This window comes from Callithrix jacchus, chromosome 11 (assembly GCF_049354715.1).
Source record: "Callithrix jacchus isolate 240 chromosome 11, calJac240_pri, whole genome shotgun sequence".
Taxonomy (NCBI): domain Eukaryota; kingdom Metazoa; phylum Chordata; class Mammalia; order Primates; family Cebidae; genus Callithrix; species Callithrix jacchus.
The window spans coordinates 92549236-92562188 of record NC_133512.1 but is presented as its reverse complement, the minus strand read 5'-3'; the positions used below and the strand labels follow the sequence as shown (position 1 = coordinate 92562188).

Below are 12953 nucleotides of genomic sequence, written 5' to 3'. Positions count from 1 at the left end.
AGAATTTCCTTTTTTATTCAAAGATGGCACATCTCAGAAACGAAGACAGGAATTGTTGATTTTTTTATTGTTCTTGTTTGTTTTTGGGACAGAGTCTCCCACTTTTGCCTGGGCTGGAGTGCAGTGGCATGATCTTGGCTCCCTGCAACCTACACCTCCTGGGTTCAAGAGAGTCTCCTGCCTCATCTTCCTTAGTAGCTGGGATTACAGGTGCTTACCACCACATGCAGCTAATTTTAAAAATATGTTTAGTAGAGACTGGGTTTCACCATGTTGGCCAGGCTGGTCTCAGACTCCTGACCTCAAGTGATCTGCTCGCCTCGCCTCCCAGAGTGCTGGGATGACAGGTGTGTAATCCCATTATTTCAGTTAATCTTTAGGGTTGTGTGGCTTTTTCCTTAGAAGTCATTCTTCAAGGAAAAATTTGCTTAATACAAGCACGTGTCCACTTAGGGAAAACAACATTTCACTTGTGTTGAAATGTTATATTTTAGGAGGCATTCATTTGTGAAATAACAAAGTAGAAAAGATACCTTTTGTTTTCGCATGAGAATTCCAACTCTGATGTGTAAAGGAAGGGAGAGGAGTAGATAGGCATACACAGTTGGCGACACTAGGAACCGCTGTTTTCTTACACAGCTGTTTGGTTTCTGAGCGTCTCTAACAGCTGGATTTACAGTTGGTCTTCGTTCCCTTGGTTGCTCCCTGTCTCCACCCCACACCTCCACTTGCCAGATGTTGAATAGTCAGTTTCGTTATTTTGACCTCTTTGGGGGCCAAACAACTCTCGCATGAGACCAGGTTTGACGTAATTGTGTCTCTGTGATCCTGGAAAAGTTGCTGAACTCTTTCTTACCCACAAGGAAGGGGAGAACATGTATCTATCACCTGCCTCCTTAAAGAGGCTGAACTGAGACGGCGTAAATGCTTTTACAAATGTCATGGACGTTCGGTTGGCCTCATTCGTGGTGGTGATGTTGTATCTCTGGATCGTCATGTGACTGGTTTGGAAGGTTAGAGCCTACTGTGTACTAGGAGTAAACTAGGCAGCCACCCTAAGACTGACGCAGCTTTGACTGGAAGTGATAGTCTAATCTTCGCTAATCAGTGATGAGATGAGGGCTGTATCATCCTCCACCCCAACTACATTCTCTCACATCGGGAGCTTTCTCCATCCTATTCGCTCCACATTCCAGAGCTATCTTGGGTCTTTTGAGTCTTGATCCCCAGAGTTTTGGAAAGAATATTTTTGGCTCATGCCTCTGCTTTCACCCGTTTTCTCCTTGGTTGGCTCCTTGCTGCCTGGACATTCTGTTCACAGTCGTGAATTGTGCCCTCAGAGATGCCACCTGATCCCTTGTCCTGTTGGAGCCCACTCGGGGGCCTTGGGCATCACACATAGTCTCTTTTTCTTGAGCAGCTCTTTCTTTGGGCATATGAGATGTTGGGTGTACTCTCTTACCTTCTAGAATGGTTTCTTGTTTCTCTCATTTGACCTTTTGATTTTGAAATTAAACTTTTATTTTTTAATTGCATGTATTTCTGAGGTACAGTGTGCTATTACAGTACGTAAGTGTTGTGGATGGATTATAACAAGCTAGTTAACGTAGCTGTCCCTGTAAATACTTCCGGTTTTGGTATTGAGCACTTAAAATCTCGTTGAACAGTTTTGAAATGCCCTTTTCTTCGGTTGCGTTTTTCTTCAGGTTTTGTTCTTAGTCCTCCTTTTACTCAGTGGTCTCACCAGCGCTGTTCCTCATGCTCACCTGCATCTCTCAGGGAGTCTTAGTCTCTAGACTAACCTCTTTCCAGCTCCATGTCTCCATCTTTCAGCCGTCCCTGCACCTCTCCAGATTCGTGTTTCACAGGCCGTGAATGTCACTTGTTTAATCAAACAAACATGATCTTTCCCTCAAAACTCCATTGTGTTCTTGAATTAATGACTGTGCATTGTGCTCACTCTCAGTTCAGTTAAAATTTAACTTGGCGTCCCTGTGTCTGTTAGTGTGCTATCTATGGGATGTGATGGTGAGTCAGATAGACAAGATCCCCACGCTCACGGGCAAATGTGCACAGAGGTGATGAGTTAAGGAGGGAATATACTGCGTTCTGGGAGCATGTATGCTGGTGGATTTGAGCTGCTACCAGAATCTTTTGAACCATCTCCCCTGAGGAAGGATAGCTGGGCCAAGGTCACTGACAGTTTAGTTTTAGAATTCTGCTTACTGTTCCTCTGCGATGTCTTCTTGCTCTTGGTCAGACCGTGGCTGTTCCTGTGATTCAGCCCTCGCCATAGCCTGTTAGATGGTCTCCTTCCGTCTTCTTTACCCTCATTCATCTCACACTGCTGTGAATGATCATCTTCCTACCAAAGATAACATCTGTGATCCCTTATTGTACCTGTTGTCTATGGCATAATAATGGATCATTTGCTTGGAATTCAAAAGACCTCCATAATTTGGCATCATCTGAGGGAAAATAGCTTGTTAAATTAGATGGCTGAATTAGTAGTGGTCTACTGCTAATTAGCTGTGTGGCCAGTTTGACTAGTGATTAAAATCAAAACCTGGAATCAGATGGCCTGAATTCCAGTCCCAGCTTTTCTGCTTTTCAGCTGCTTGATCTTGTAAAAGTATGTCAGTAGATAGGACCTACTTTATGCGGGGGAGCCAGGTCAGCTACCTTTCTGTACTGACCTTATAGTAGGCACTCAAAGTGTGGGGAAGGTTCAGTCCACAGCAGCTGTTGCTGTTGTTGATTTCTTTCTTTCTAGTGACCGTTTAATAACTAACACTAGAGACAAAATGACCAAGCTTGAGATCTCTGACCACTTTGAGTGTGATTTTCATACCTTCTTTCTTGCCGCCTTTCCTGGTCTCCTAGTTTTACCAAGCAGGTGGGTCTCTGCTGCTTCTGCTTCTTTCTGGATATCTGTCTCTCACTGTCCTTATACTTCTCTCTCCTTCACCACTGAGTTCAGGTGCCACCTTCGCAGAGAAGCTCCCTCCCCGCTCCTACAAAGAGTCTGGCTCTTTGTAGCCCCGTCCTTTCCTTGTGCCTCAGTTCCCTGGCAGGGTAACTGGCGAATCTCCCGCCTTTCCTATCAGAGTTCCTGGAGGAGAAAGCAGGACTGCTACAACCAGGGCACGGCAGCAGCTCTTCTGTGCCCGGCAGGCTTTGCTCAGTGTGGGCAGTTTTATTCCCTGAACTGAATTTTTCTTTTTTTCAAAATTCATGTTGGGTGCTTTGGGTCTGTCGTTTTTTTCCCTCTTGCCTTGAGATTGACTCAGTTGTGAGACAGTAGCCCTCACTGAAGAAGAGAAGCTCCTTTATCCTGCCGTTTTGATACAGGGTGTTAACTACAGACTTCTTACACTGTAACTTAAAAAATTCAATCAATGTAAATTTGTAACACATCAACATTCTTTTAAATGTTGATTTCGGTGAACTTTTTTTTTTTTGTGATTTGTAGACTCATTCTCCAAGGTTAATTCCTCCTCCACAGCCTCAGGCTCCCCCTCCGCCACCACCACCGCCTCAGCAGCAGCCGATCAGAAGCCTGTTCCAGCCTCAGCAGCTGCAGCCTCTGCTTCCTGTGCAGCACCCGCACCACACGTCCCCACCTCAGGGAATGCACATGCCTCCCCAGCTAGAGACCCCAAGGATGATGATGACCCCACCGCCCGTGACTCCACAGCAGCCGAAGAACATACACATCAACCCGCACTTCAAAGGGACGGTGGTCACGCCTGTTCAAGGTCTGTGTTTCCTTTTGCTGTTGTAAAGCATGGATAGCCCCAGCTGCCACTGGCTTGACGTAGGATTTTTCCACTGACGCATTTCGGCTTCGTGAGCATGTGAAAGCAGGGTGCATTCAGTAGAAATCATTTCAGATGTTGCGATTTGAGCTCTCCTGGGGTAGCAACATGCATCACAAGACTCCCTCGAGCTGGGCAGGGGCCTGCAGTTCCCAGTCAGCCCGATGACTGCCAGCTGTGGAATGATGTGGGTGTTCTGAGCCTAGGTAGGCTAAGCTATGGTGTTTCATTGGTTGGCCACATTAGATGCATTTCGACTGAGGGTCTTCTCAACTTGCGGTGGCGATGGGCTTGTTGGGATGTAACCCCAGCCTAAGTTGAGAAGCGTCTGTTACGTCACAGATGACCGTGCAGCTGAAGGCATTTATTTATTCGTTTATTGCACTGAAGCCCTTGCTGTGGGAAAATGGTTTCACACTGAACTTTGTAAGGATTTGTTTTCCTTGGCTCTTCCCCATTCACTTAGATTTTACCTTGACGGGTCAAGCTTATTTCTTTAAAAATGTGTATCTCTTATTGTATGATTGAGTGGAAAGTACTGAGTGTACAGTCTGAATGCAGAGAATACATTAGAGATAGCTACTGGAATGTCTGAGCTGTGGCACTTCGTAGGTTTCCTGGTGAGGATGTTGGCAGTGGTGAGTGTCCCTCTGTGCTTTCAGGCAGCATGCCCCCCTTACATTCCAGTGTCAGCTGGTGGAGAGAGATCCATCTGTCTTTCAGTTGTTATAGTCAAATAAGTGCACATCTGATGAATACCGAGACATGTTCCTTGAGCTAGGAAGCAGTTTATATGAAGCATTAGCTTCATGTGTCTGTGAACCCACAATGATTGAGCTACTGCTCTGTTTTTGGCATTTGAGTTATGTGAACAAAACAGACAAATCTTTCTTTAATCATGATCTTGCTTTCTAGCAGACAGTCTTCTTACTGCTTATTAGCCATAAACATAAGTATTTTATATGGCATGTTAGAAGATGAAAATGCAATGAGAAATTGAGCAGTATGAGGGGAAGGGATGGGTTGTATCTTAAATAGGGTGATCAGGGTGAATGTCACTGAGCGGGAGAGAGTTGAGGGATATAGTAAGGTAGCAGTGTGGCTATTCAGGGAAGAAGAATGCAGGCAGAGTGATCGGCAAGAATAAAGGGGCTTCCTCTAGGTGAGACCCTGCCTTGTGTGTGGCAAAAAGGAGACCAGCCTGTTGTGAACTGAACGTGAGCCGGGGAATCTCATCCAGCGAGAGGGTCCCAAACCTGGAAGAGCGTGCGCCGGAAAAAAAGGAGATAGAAAAGAGCGAGGTCTGGAGGGCTACATGCGCTATGACCATGCAGCAATTTTATTTTTGCAATGTTTCATTATATACTTTTCTGAAGTTAAAGTTGTTTACGCCAGATCAACGTACTTAAGTTACAGTAAGCAAGTTACGCCCACTAAGTTACGCCCAGTAAGTAAGTTAAGCCCAGTAAGTAGGTTACTTCCAGTAAGTAGGTTACTTCCAGTAAGTAGGTTACGCCCAATAGGTCAAGGTAAGTAAGTTACAGTCACGCCCTGTAAGCCATGGTAAGTAAGTTACAGTTACACCCAGTAAGTTACAGTAAGTAAGTTACCAAGTGTAAATACTTAAGTTAATATTTTACAATGAAGGTAACAAGGGTCCAAAATGAACACAATCAAGCAATAAACCATAAGGAGCCAAAAGTGGACACATTGCCTCCCAAGTCCTCATATCCATACAGTAATGTCTGTTAATTATTTAGAATAACATAGTCCCTCTCTCGGTTCCTGCTTTCCCTCTGCTCGACTCCCCCAACCGGGGATCTGTGTCCGGGCTCAAGCTCACCATATGGTGAGGCCCATTTCCTAGGGGCCTCACACAGGAGCAATCCCCACAGGTCTCCCTTACCAGCCTGACTTTTGAGGCGTGATAAAAGCAGAGAAAAAATGCAGACCCTAGGTCCTGTGGAGCCATGGGGCCATCCTCAGGACTTGGGCAGGGAGTGAAATGGGAGGGATTAGAGAGGTTTGAGCAGAGGAATTATGTGACTGATGTATGTTTTAGAAGGCTCCTCTTGCTCCTGTGTTGAGAGTAGACTGTAGGGTGGCAAGGGTGGAAGCCAGCGTCTAGCTAGGAGGTATCACATGATCCTGCCACAAATCAGTGTGGTAGCAGGGAGAGAGTGGAGGGTTCAGGCCTGGATGAAGTTGGAAGACGGATCTGATAGGGTTTGCTGATGGACTGGATGAGTGTGAGGGGAAGAGAGGAGGTACGAGTGATGCCAAGGGGACCAGAGCATCACCTGATGGGGGCAGACCACAAGTTCTGTTTTGGGTGCATTACATTTGAGATGCCAACTAGCCATGTGGGTGGAGGTGTCTAGTAGACAATTGGATGAAAGTTCAGTTTAGGGATTTGGTCTCAAAGTACAGGTCAGGAGGTTGTTGGTGAATTTCTGGATTTAGACCCTGTACCTGTACACGAATGAGAGGAGGGAGTCTGTGAGTGGGGAGACCAAGGACTAGAATCTAGGGTACTTGACATGGGAGGTGGGGGCAGGAGGAGAGCCCCGCAGAGGAGCTGGGAAGGAGGAAGGAGAATGACAGTCAGCAGGGAAGGAAGCAGGCTGACAGGTCAGTGGTTGTGGCCTGCACTTGGGGGTGGTGCTGGTGAGGAGGAGGCACAGCCTGGCTGAGATGGGGTGCGACCTTGAGAGCACTGTATTGACGGACTTTGTGTTTTGCTGTAACGGAAGTTGGGTGATCATTGGTGGGAGCCAAGTGGGCTTGAGAAAAAGTTTTTTATTCTTTTTTTTAAAAAATAATATATATATATACACACACACACACACACACACACACAGACACACACACATATATTTTATATTTTAAGTTCTGGGGTACATGTGCAGAACTTGCATGATTGTTGCGTAGGTACACACATGCCATGGTGGTTTGCTGCCTCCATCCCGCTGTCACCTACCTCAGACATTTCTCCCACTGTTATCCCTTCCCAACCTCTCCACCCCCTGCTATTCCTCCCCTAGCACCCCACCCCCCAACAGACCCCAGTGTGTGATGTTCCCCTCTCTGTGTCCATGTGTTCTCATTGTTCAACACCCACCTATGAGTGAGAACATGCGGTGTTTGGTTTTCTGTTTTTGTGTCAATTTGCTGAGAATGATGGTTTCCAGGTTCATCCATGTCCCTACAAAGGATACAAACTCATCGTTTTTGATGGCTGCATAATATTCCATGGTGTGTATGTGCCACATTTTCCCTGTCTAGTCTATCATCGATGGGCATTTGGGTTGGTTCCAGGTCTTTGCTATTGTAAACAGTGCTGCCATGAACATTCGTGTGCATGTGTCCTTATAGAAGAACGATTTATAGTCCTTTGGATATATACCCAGTAATGGGATTGCTGGGTCAAATAGAATTTCTATTTCTAAGTCCTTGAGGAATCGCCACACTGTCTTCCACAATGGGTGAACTAATTTACACTCCCACCAACAGCGTAAAAGTGTTCCTATTTCTCCACATCCTCTCCAGCATCTGTTGTCTCCAGATTTTTTAATGATTGCCATTCTAACTGGTGTGAGATGGCATCTCAATGTAGTTTTGATTTGCATTTCTCTAATGACCAGTGATGATGAGCATTTTTTCATATGTTTGTTGGCCTCATGTATGTCTTCTTTTGTAAAGTGTCTGTTCATAACCGTCAACCACTTTTGAATGGGCTTGTTTTTTTCTTGTAAATCTATTTAGTTATTTGTAGATTCTGGATATCAGCCCTTTGTCAGATGGGTAGATTGCAAAACTTTTTTCTCATTCTGTTGGTTGCCGATTCACTCTAATGGCTGTTTCTTTTGCTGTGCAGAAGCTGTGGAGTTTGATTAGGTCCCATTTGTCTATTTTGGCTTTTGCTGCCAATGTTTTTGGCGTTTTGGTCATGAAGTCCTTGGCTACCTCTATGTCCTGAATGGTTTTGCCTAGATTTTCTTCTAGGGTTTTTATGGTGTTAGGTCTTATGTTTAAGTCTTTAATCCATCTGGAGTTAATTTTAGTGTAAGGTGTCAGGAAGGGGTCCAGTTTCTGCTTTCTGCACATGGCTAGCCAGTTTTCCCAACACCATTTATTAAACAGGGAATTATTTCCCCATTGCTTGTTTCTGTCAGGTTTGTCTAAGATTGGATGGTTGTAGATACATTGTGTTGCCCCCGAGGCCTCTGTTCTGTTCCATTGGTCTATATCTCTGTTTTGGTACCAGTACCATGCTGTTTTGATTACTGTAGCCTTGTAGTATAGTTTGAAGTCGAGTAGTGTGATGCCTCCCGCATTGTTCTTTTTGCTTAGAATTGACTTGGCTACGTGGGCTCTCTTTTGGTTCCATATGAAGTTTAAGGTGGTTTTTTCCAGTTCTTTGAAGAAGGTCTTTGGTATCTTGATGGGGATAGCGTTGAATCTGTAAATTACTTTGGGCAGTATGGCCATTTTCACAATACTGATCCTTCCTAACCATGAGCATGGAATGTTTCTCCATCTGTTTGTGTCCTCTCTTGTTTTGTTGAGCAGTGGTTTGTAGTTCTCCTTGAAGAGTCCTTTAGGTTCCTTGTTAGTTGTATTCCTAGGTATTTTATTCTCTTTGTAGCAATTGTGAATGGCAGTTCGCTCTTGATGTGGCTTTCTTTAAATCTGTTATTGGTGTATAGGAATGCTTGTGATTTTTGCACACTGATTTTGTATCGTGAGACTTTTACAGTTTCAGACTGCTTATCAGTTTCAGGAGATTTTGGGCTGAGATGATGGAGTCTTCTAGATATGTAATTATGTCGTCTGCAAATAGAGACAGTTTGACTTCCTCCTTTTCTAATTGAATACTCTTTATTTCTTTTTCTTGCCTGATTGCTCTGGCTAGAAATTTCAATACTATATTGAATAGGAGTAGTGAGAGAGGTCATCCTTGTCTAGTGCCAGATTTCAAAGGGAATGCTTCCAGTTTTTGCCCATTCAGTATGATATTGGCTGTTGGTTTGTCATAAATAGCTTTTATTATTTTGAGATACGTTCCATCAATACGTAGTTTATTGTTGGTTTTTAGCCTAAAGGGCCGTTGAATTTTGTCAGAGGCCTTCTCTGCATCAGTTGAGGTAATCATGTGTTTTTTGTCTTTGGTTCTGTTTATGTGGTGAATTATGTTTATAGACCTGTGTATGTTGAACCAGCCTTGCATCCCTGGGATGAATCCTACTTAATCATGGTGGATAAGCTTTTTGATGTGCTGTTGCAATCGGCTTCCTAGTATTTTATTGAAGATTTTTGCATCTATGTTCATCATGGATATTGGCCTGAAGTTTTCTTTTCTTGTTGAGTCTCTGCCGGGTTTTGGTATCAGGATGATGTTGGTCTCATAAAATGATTTGGGAAGGGCTCTCTCTTTTTGGATTATTTGGAATACTTTCAGAAGGAATAGTACCAGCTCCTCTTTGTATATCTGGTAGAATTCGGCTGTGAACCCATCTGGACCGGGGCTTCTTTTGGGTGGTAGGCTCTTAACTGCTGCCTCAACTTCAGACCTTGTTTTTGGTCTATTCAGTGTTTCGACTTCTTCCTGGTTTAGGCTTGGGAGGAGGCAAGTGTCCAGGAATATATCCATTTCTTCCAGGTTTACTAGTTTATGTGCATAGAGTTGTTTGTAATAATCTCTGATGATGGTTTGAATTTCTGTGGAATCTGTGGTGATATCCCCTTTATCGTTTTTTTATTGCATCTATTTGGTTATTCTCTCTTTTTTATTAAGCTGGCTAGTTGTCTGTCTATTTTGTTGATCTTTTCAAAAAACCAGCTCCTGGATTTATTGATTTTTTTATTTGAACATTTTTTTGTCTCTCTTTCTCCTTCAGTTCTGCTCTGATCTTAGTTATTTCTTGTCTTCTGCTAGAGTTTGCGTTTTCTTGATCTTGCTCCTCTAGCTCTTTCAATTTTGACGATAGAGTGTCAATTTTAGGTCTCTCCTTGCTTCTCATGTGGGCACTTATTGCTGTATATTTTCCTCTAGAGACTGCTGTAAATGTGTCCCAGAGATTCTGGTATGTTTTGTTTTCATTCTCATTGGTTTCAAAGAACATATTTATTTCTGCCTTCATTTCACTGTTTATCCAGTCAACATTCAAGAGCCAGTTGTTCAGTTTCCATGAAGCCGTGCGGTTCTGGGTTAGTTTCTGAATTCTGAGTTCTAACTTGATTGCACTGTGGTCTTAGAGACTGTTTGTTATTATTTCAGTTGTTTTTTGCATTTGCTGAGGAGTGCTTTACTTCCAATTATGTGGTCAATTTTAGAGTAGGTGTGATGTGGTGCTGAGAAGAATGTATATTCTGTGGATTTGGGGTGGAGAGTTCTGTAACTGTCTATCAGGTTTGCTTGTTCCGGGTCCGACTTCAAGTCCTGGATATCCTTGTTAGTTTTCTGTCTGGTTGATCTGTCTATTGACAATGGGATGTTAAAGTCTCCCACTATTACTGTGTGGGAGTCTGAGTCTCTTTGTAAGTCATTAAGAACTTGCCTTATGTATCTGGGTGCTCCTGTATTGGGTGCATATATATTTAGGATCGTTAGTTCTTCTTGTTGCATTGATCCTTTTACCGTTATGTAATGTCCTTCTTTGTCTTTTTTCCTCTTTGTTGCTTTAAAGTGTATTTTATCAGAGATGAGAATTGCAACTCCTGCTTCTTTTTTGCTCTCCATTTGCTTGGTAAATCTTCCTCCATCTCTTTATTTTGAGCCTTTGTGTATCCTTGCATGTGAGATGGGTTTCCAGGATACTACACACTGATGGGTTTTGACTTTTTATCCAATTTGCAAGTCTGTGTCTTTTGATTGGTGCATTTAGCCCATTTACGTTTAGGTTTACTATTGTTATGTGTGAATTTGATATTGCCATTTTGATGCTAGCTGGCTGTTTTTCCCATTAGTTGATGCAGATTCTTCATTTTGTTGATGCTCTTTACCATTTGGTATGTTTTTGGAGTGACTGGTACTGGTTGTTCCTTTCTATGTATAGTGCCTCTTTTAGGAGCTCTTGTAAAGCAGGCCTGGTGGTGATGAAATCTCTAAGTACTTGCTTGTTCGTAAAGGATTTTATTTTTTCTTCACTTATGAAGCTTAGTTTGACCACATATGAAATGCTGGGTTGAAAGTTCTTTTCTTTAAGGATGTTGAATATTGGCCCCCACTCTCTTCTGGCTTGTAGGGTTTCTGCTGAGAGATCTGCTATGAGTGTGATGGGCTTCCCTTTGTGGGTAACCTGACCTTTCTCTCCGGCTGCCCTTAGCATTTTCTCCTTCATTTCAACCCTGGTGAATCTAACGATTATGTGCCTTAGGGTTGCTCTTCTGGAGGTATATCTTTGTGGTGTTCTCTGTATTTCCTGGGCTTGAATATTGGCCTGCCTTGCTAGGTTGGGGAAGTTTTTCTGGATAATATCCTGAGGAGTATTTTCCAGCTTGGATTCATACTCTGTCACATTCAGGAACACCTATCAAACGTAGATTAGGTCTTTTCACATAGTCCCATATTTCTTGGAGACTTTGTTCCTTCCTTTTTACCCTTTTTTCTCTAATCTTGCCTTCTCTTTTTATTTAATTGAGTTGGTCTTCGATCTCTGATATCCTTTCTCCTGCTTGGTCAGTTCGGCTGTTGAAACTTGTGTATACTTTGTGAAGTTCTTGTGTTGTGTTTTTTAGCTCTATTAATTCACTTATATTCCTCTCTAAGTTGTCAGTTCTCATTAGCATTTCGTCAAATCTTTTTTCAAGGTTCTTAGTTTCTTTGCATTGGGTTAGAACATGTTCTTTTATCTCACAGAAGTTTCTTATTATCCACCTTCTGAAGCCTGATTCTGTCATTTCATCACACTCATTCTCCATCTAGCCTTGTTCCCTTGCTGGTGAGGAGTTGCGATCCCTTGTAGGAGGAGAGGTGTTCTGGTTTTGGGTGTTTTCCTCCTTTCTGCGCTGGTTTCTTCTTATCTTTGTGGATTTTTCCACCTGTCATCTTTGTAGTTGCTGACTTTTAGATTGGGTCTCTGAGTGGACATCCAGTTTGTTGATGATGAAATTATTTCTGTTTCTTGTTTTCCTTCTAACAACCTGGCCCCTCTTCTGTAGGACTGCTGAGGTTCAATTCAGGCCCTGCTTGCCTGGGGATCACCTGCAGCAGCTGCAGAACAGTAGGATTGCTGCCAGTTTCTTCTTCTGCTATCTTTGTCCCAGAAGGATACCCGCCAAATGTCAGTCTGATCTCTCCTTTATGAGGTGACTCTTTGGATATACGGGGGTCAGGGAGCTGCTTGAGGAGACGGTCTCTCCTTTATAGGAGCTCAAGTGCTGAGCTGTGAGCTCTGTTGTTCAGAGCTGCTGGGCAGGTAAGTTTAAGTCTGCTGCAGCACAACTCATAAACCCCCTTATTTTCCGAGGTGTTCTGTCCCGGGGAGTTAGGGCTTTATTTATGAGTTTCCAAAATTGCTGCCTTTTTTTCAGGGCTGCCCTGCCCAGCAAGGAGGCATTGTAGTCACTGTCTGCCTGTAGAGGCTTTGCTGAGCTGCTGTGGGCTCCTCCCAGCTGCCATGTGAACTTGCCTGCAGTCCTGTTTATGTGGGTGTAGTTAGAACTGCCCTGGCAATGGCTGCCCACCTCTGTAATGGCGGTCTCTCTCTGTAATGGTGGGTTGCCTCGGCAATGGTGGGCTGCCTCAGCAATGGCGGACTACGTCCATAGTGTTGGAGTGCCTTGGTAATGATGGACGCCCCTCTCCCACAGAGCTGTACCGTCCTGGGTTCAGCTGTGCTTGCTGTGAAACTCAACTCAGTGCATTTCCAACTGCTGTTTTTTTGTAGTGGTAGACCAGCCGAGCCCGATCACCTGGCTCTGTGCCTCAGAGCCTTTTCTTTTTAGCTGAACAGTCGACTCTCTCCCAGGTGTTGCAGGGCACTGGGATCTGTGTGATTTCTCATGCGGCGACCTGCTGTGCCGGCAGAAACAGCGGCACTGAGATTTGTGGCGCTTTTTACCCGGGAATCTCCTGGCCTGGCTCCCTGTTTCAGTCCCCTTTTTAATCAGATGAATGAACGACTCTGCCTT

At 43.9% G+C, this 12953-nt stretch overlaps 1 protein-coding gene across 12 annotated transcripts in view; it reads left to right on the top strand.

The window, feature by feature from the left end:
* The window catches only part of RBM33 (RNA binding motif protein 33), a 137378-nt gene that overhangs the window by 59058 nt on the left and 65367 nt on the right, over nt 1-12953 (top strand). For 6 of the 12 annotated variants that reach the window (XM_078343371.1, XM_078343370.1, XM_078343369.1 and 3 more), the window contains one exon: nt 3506-3758. In XM_078343371.1, coding sequence (XP_078199497.1) covers nt 3506-3758 — 253 coding nt within the window. Of the gene's footprint in view, nt 1-3472; nt 3759-12953 lie in introns of all 12 variants that reach the window. The other 6 variants (XM_054237517.2, XM_054237516.2, XM_035254280.3 and 3 more) reach the window with 1 other exon arrangement.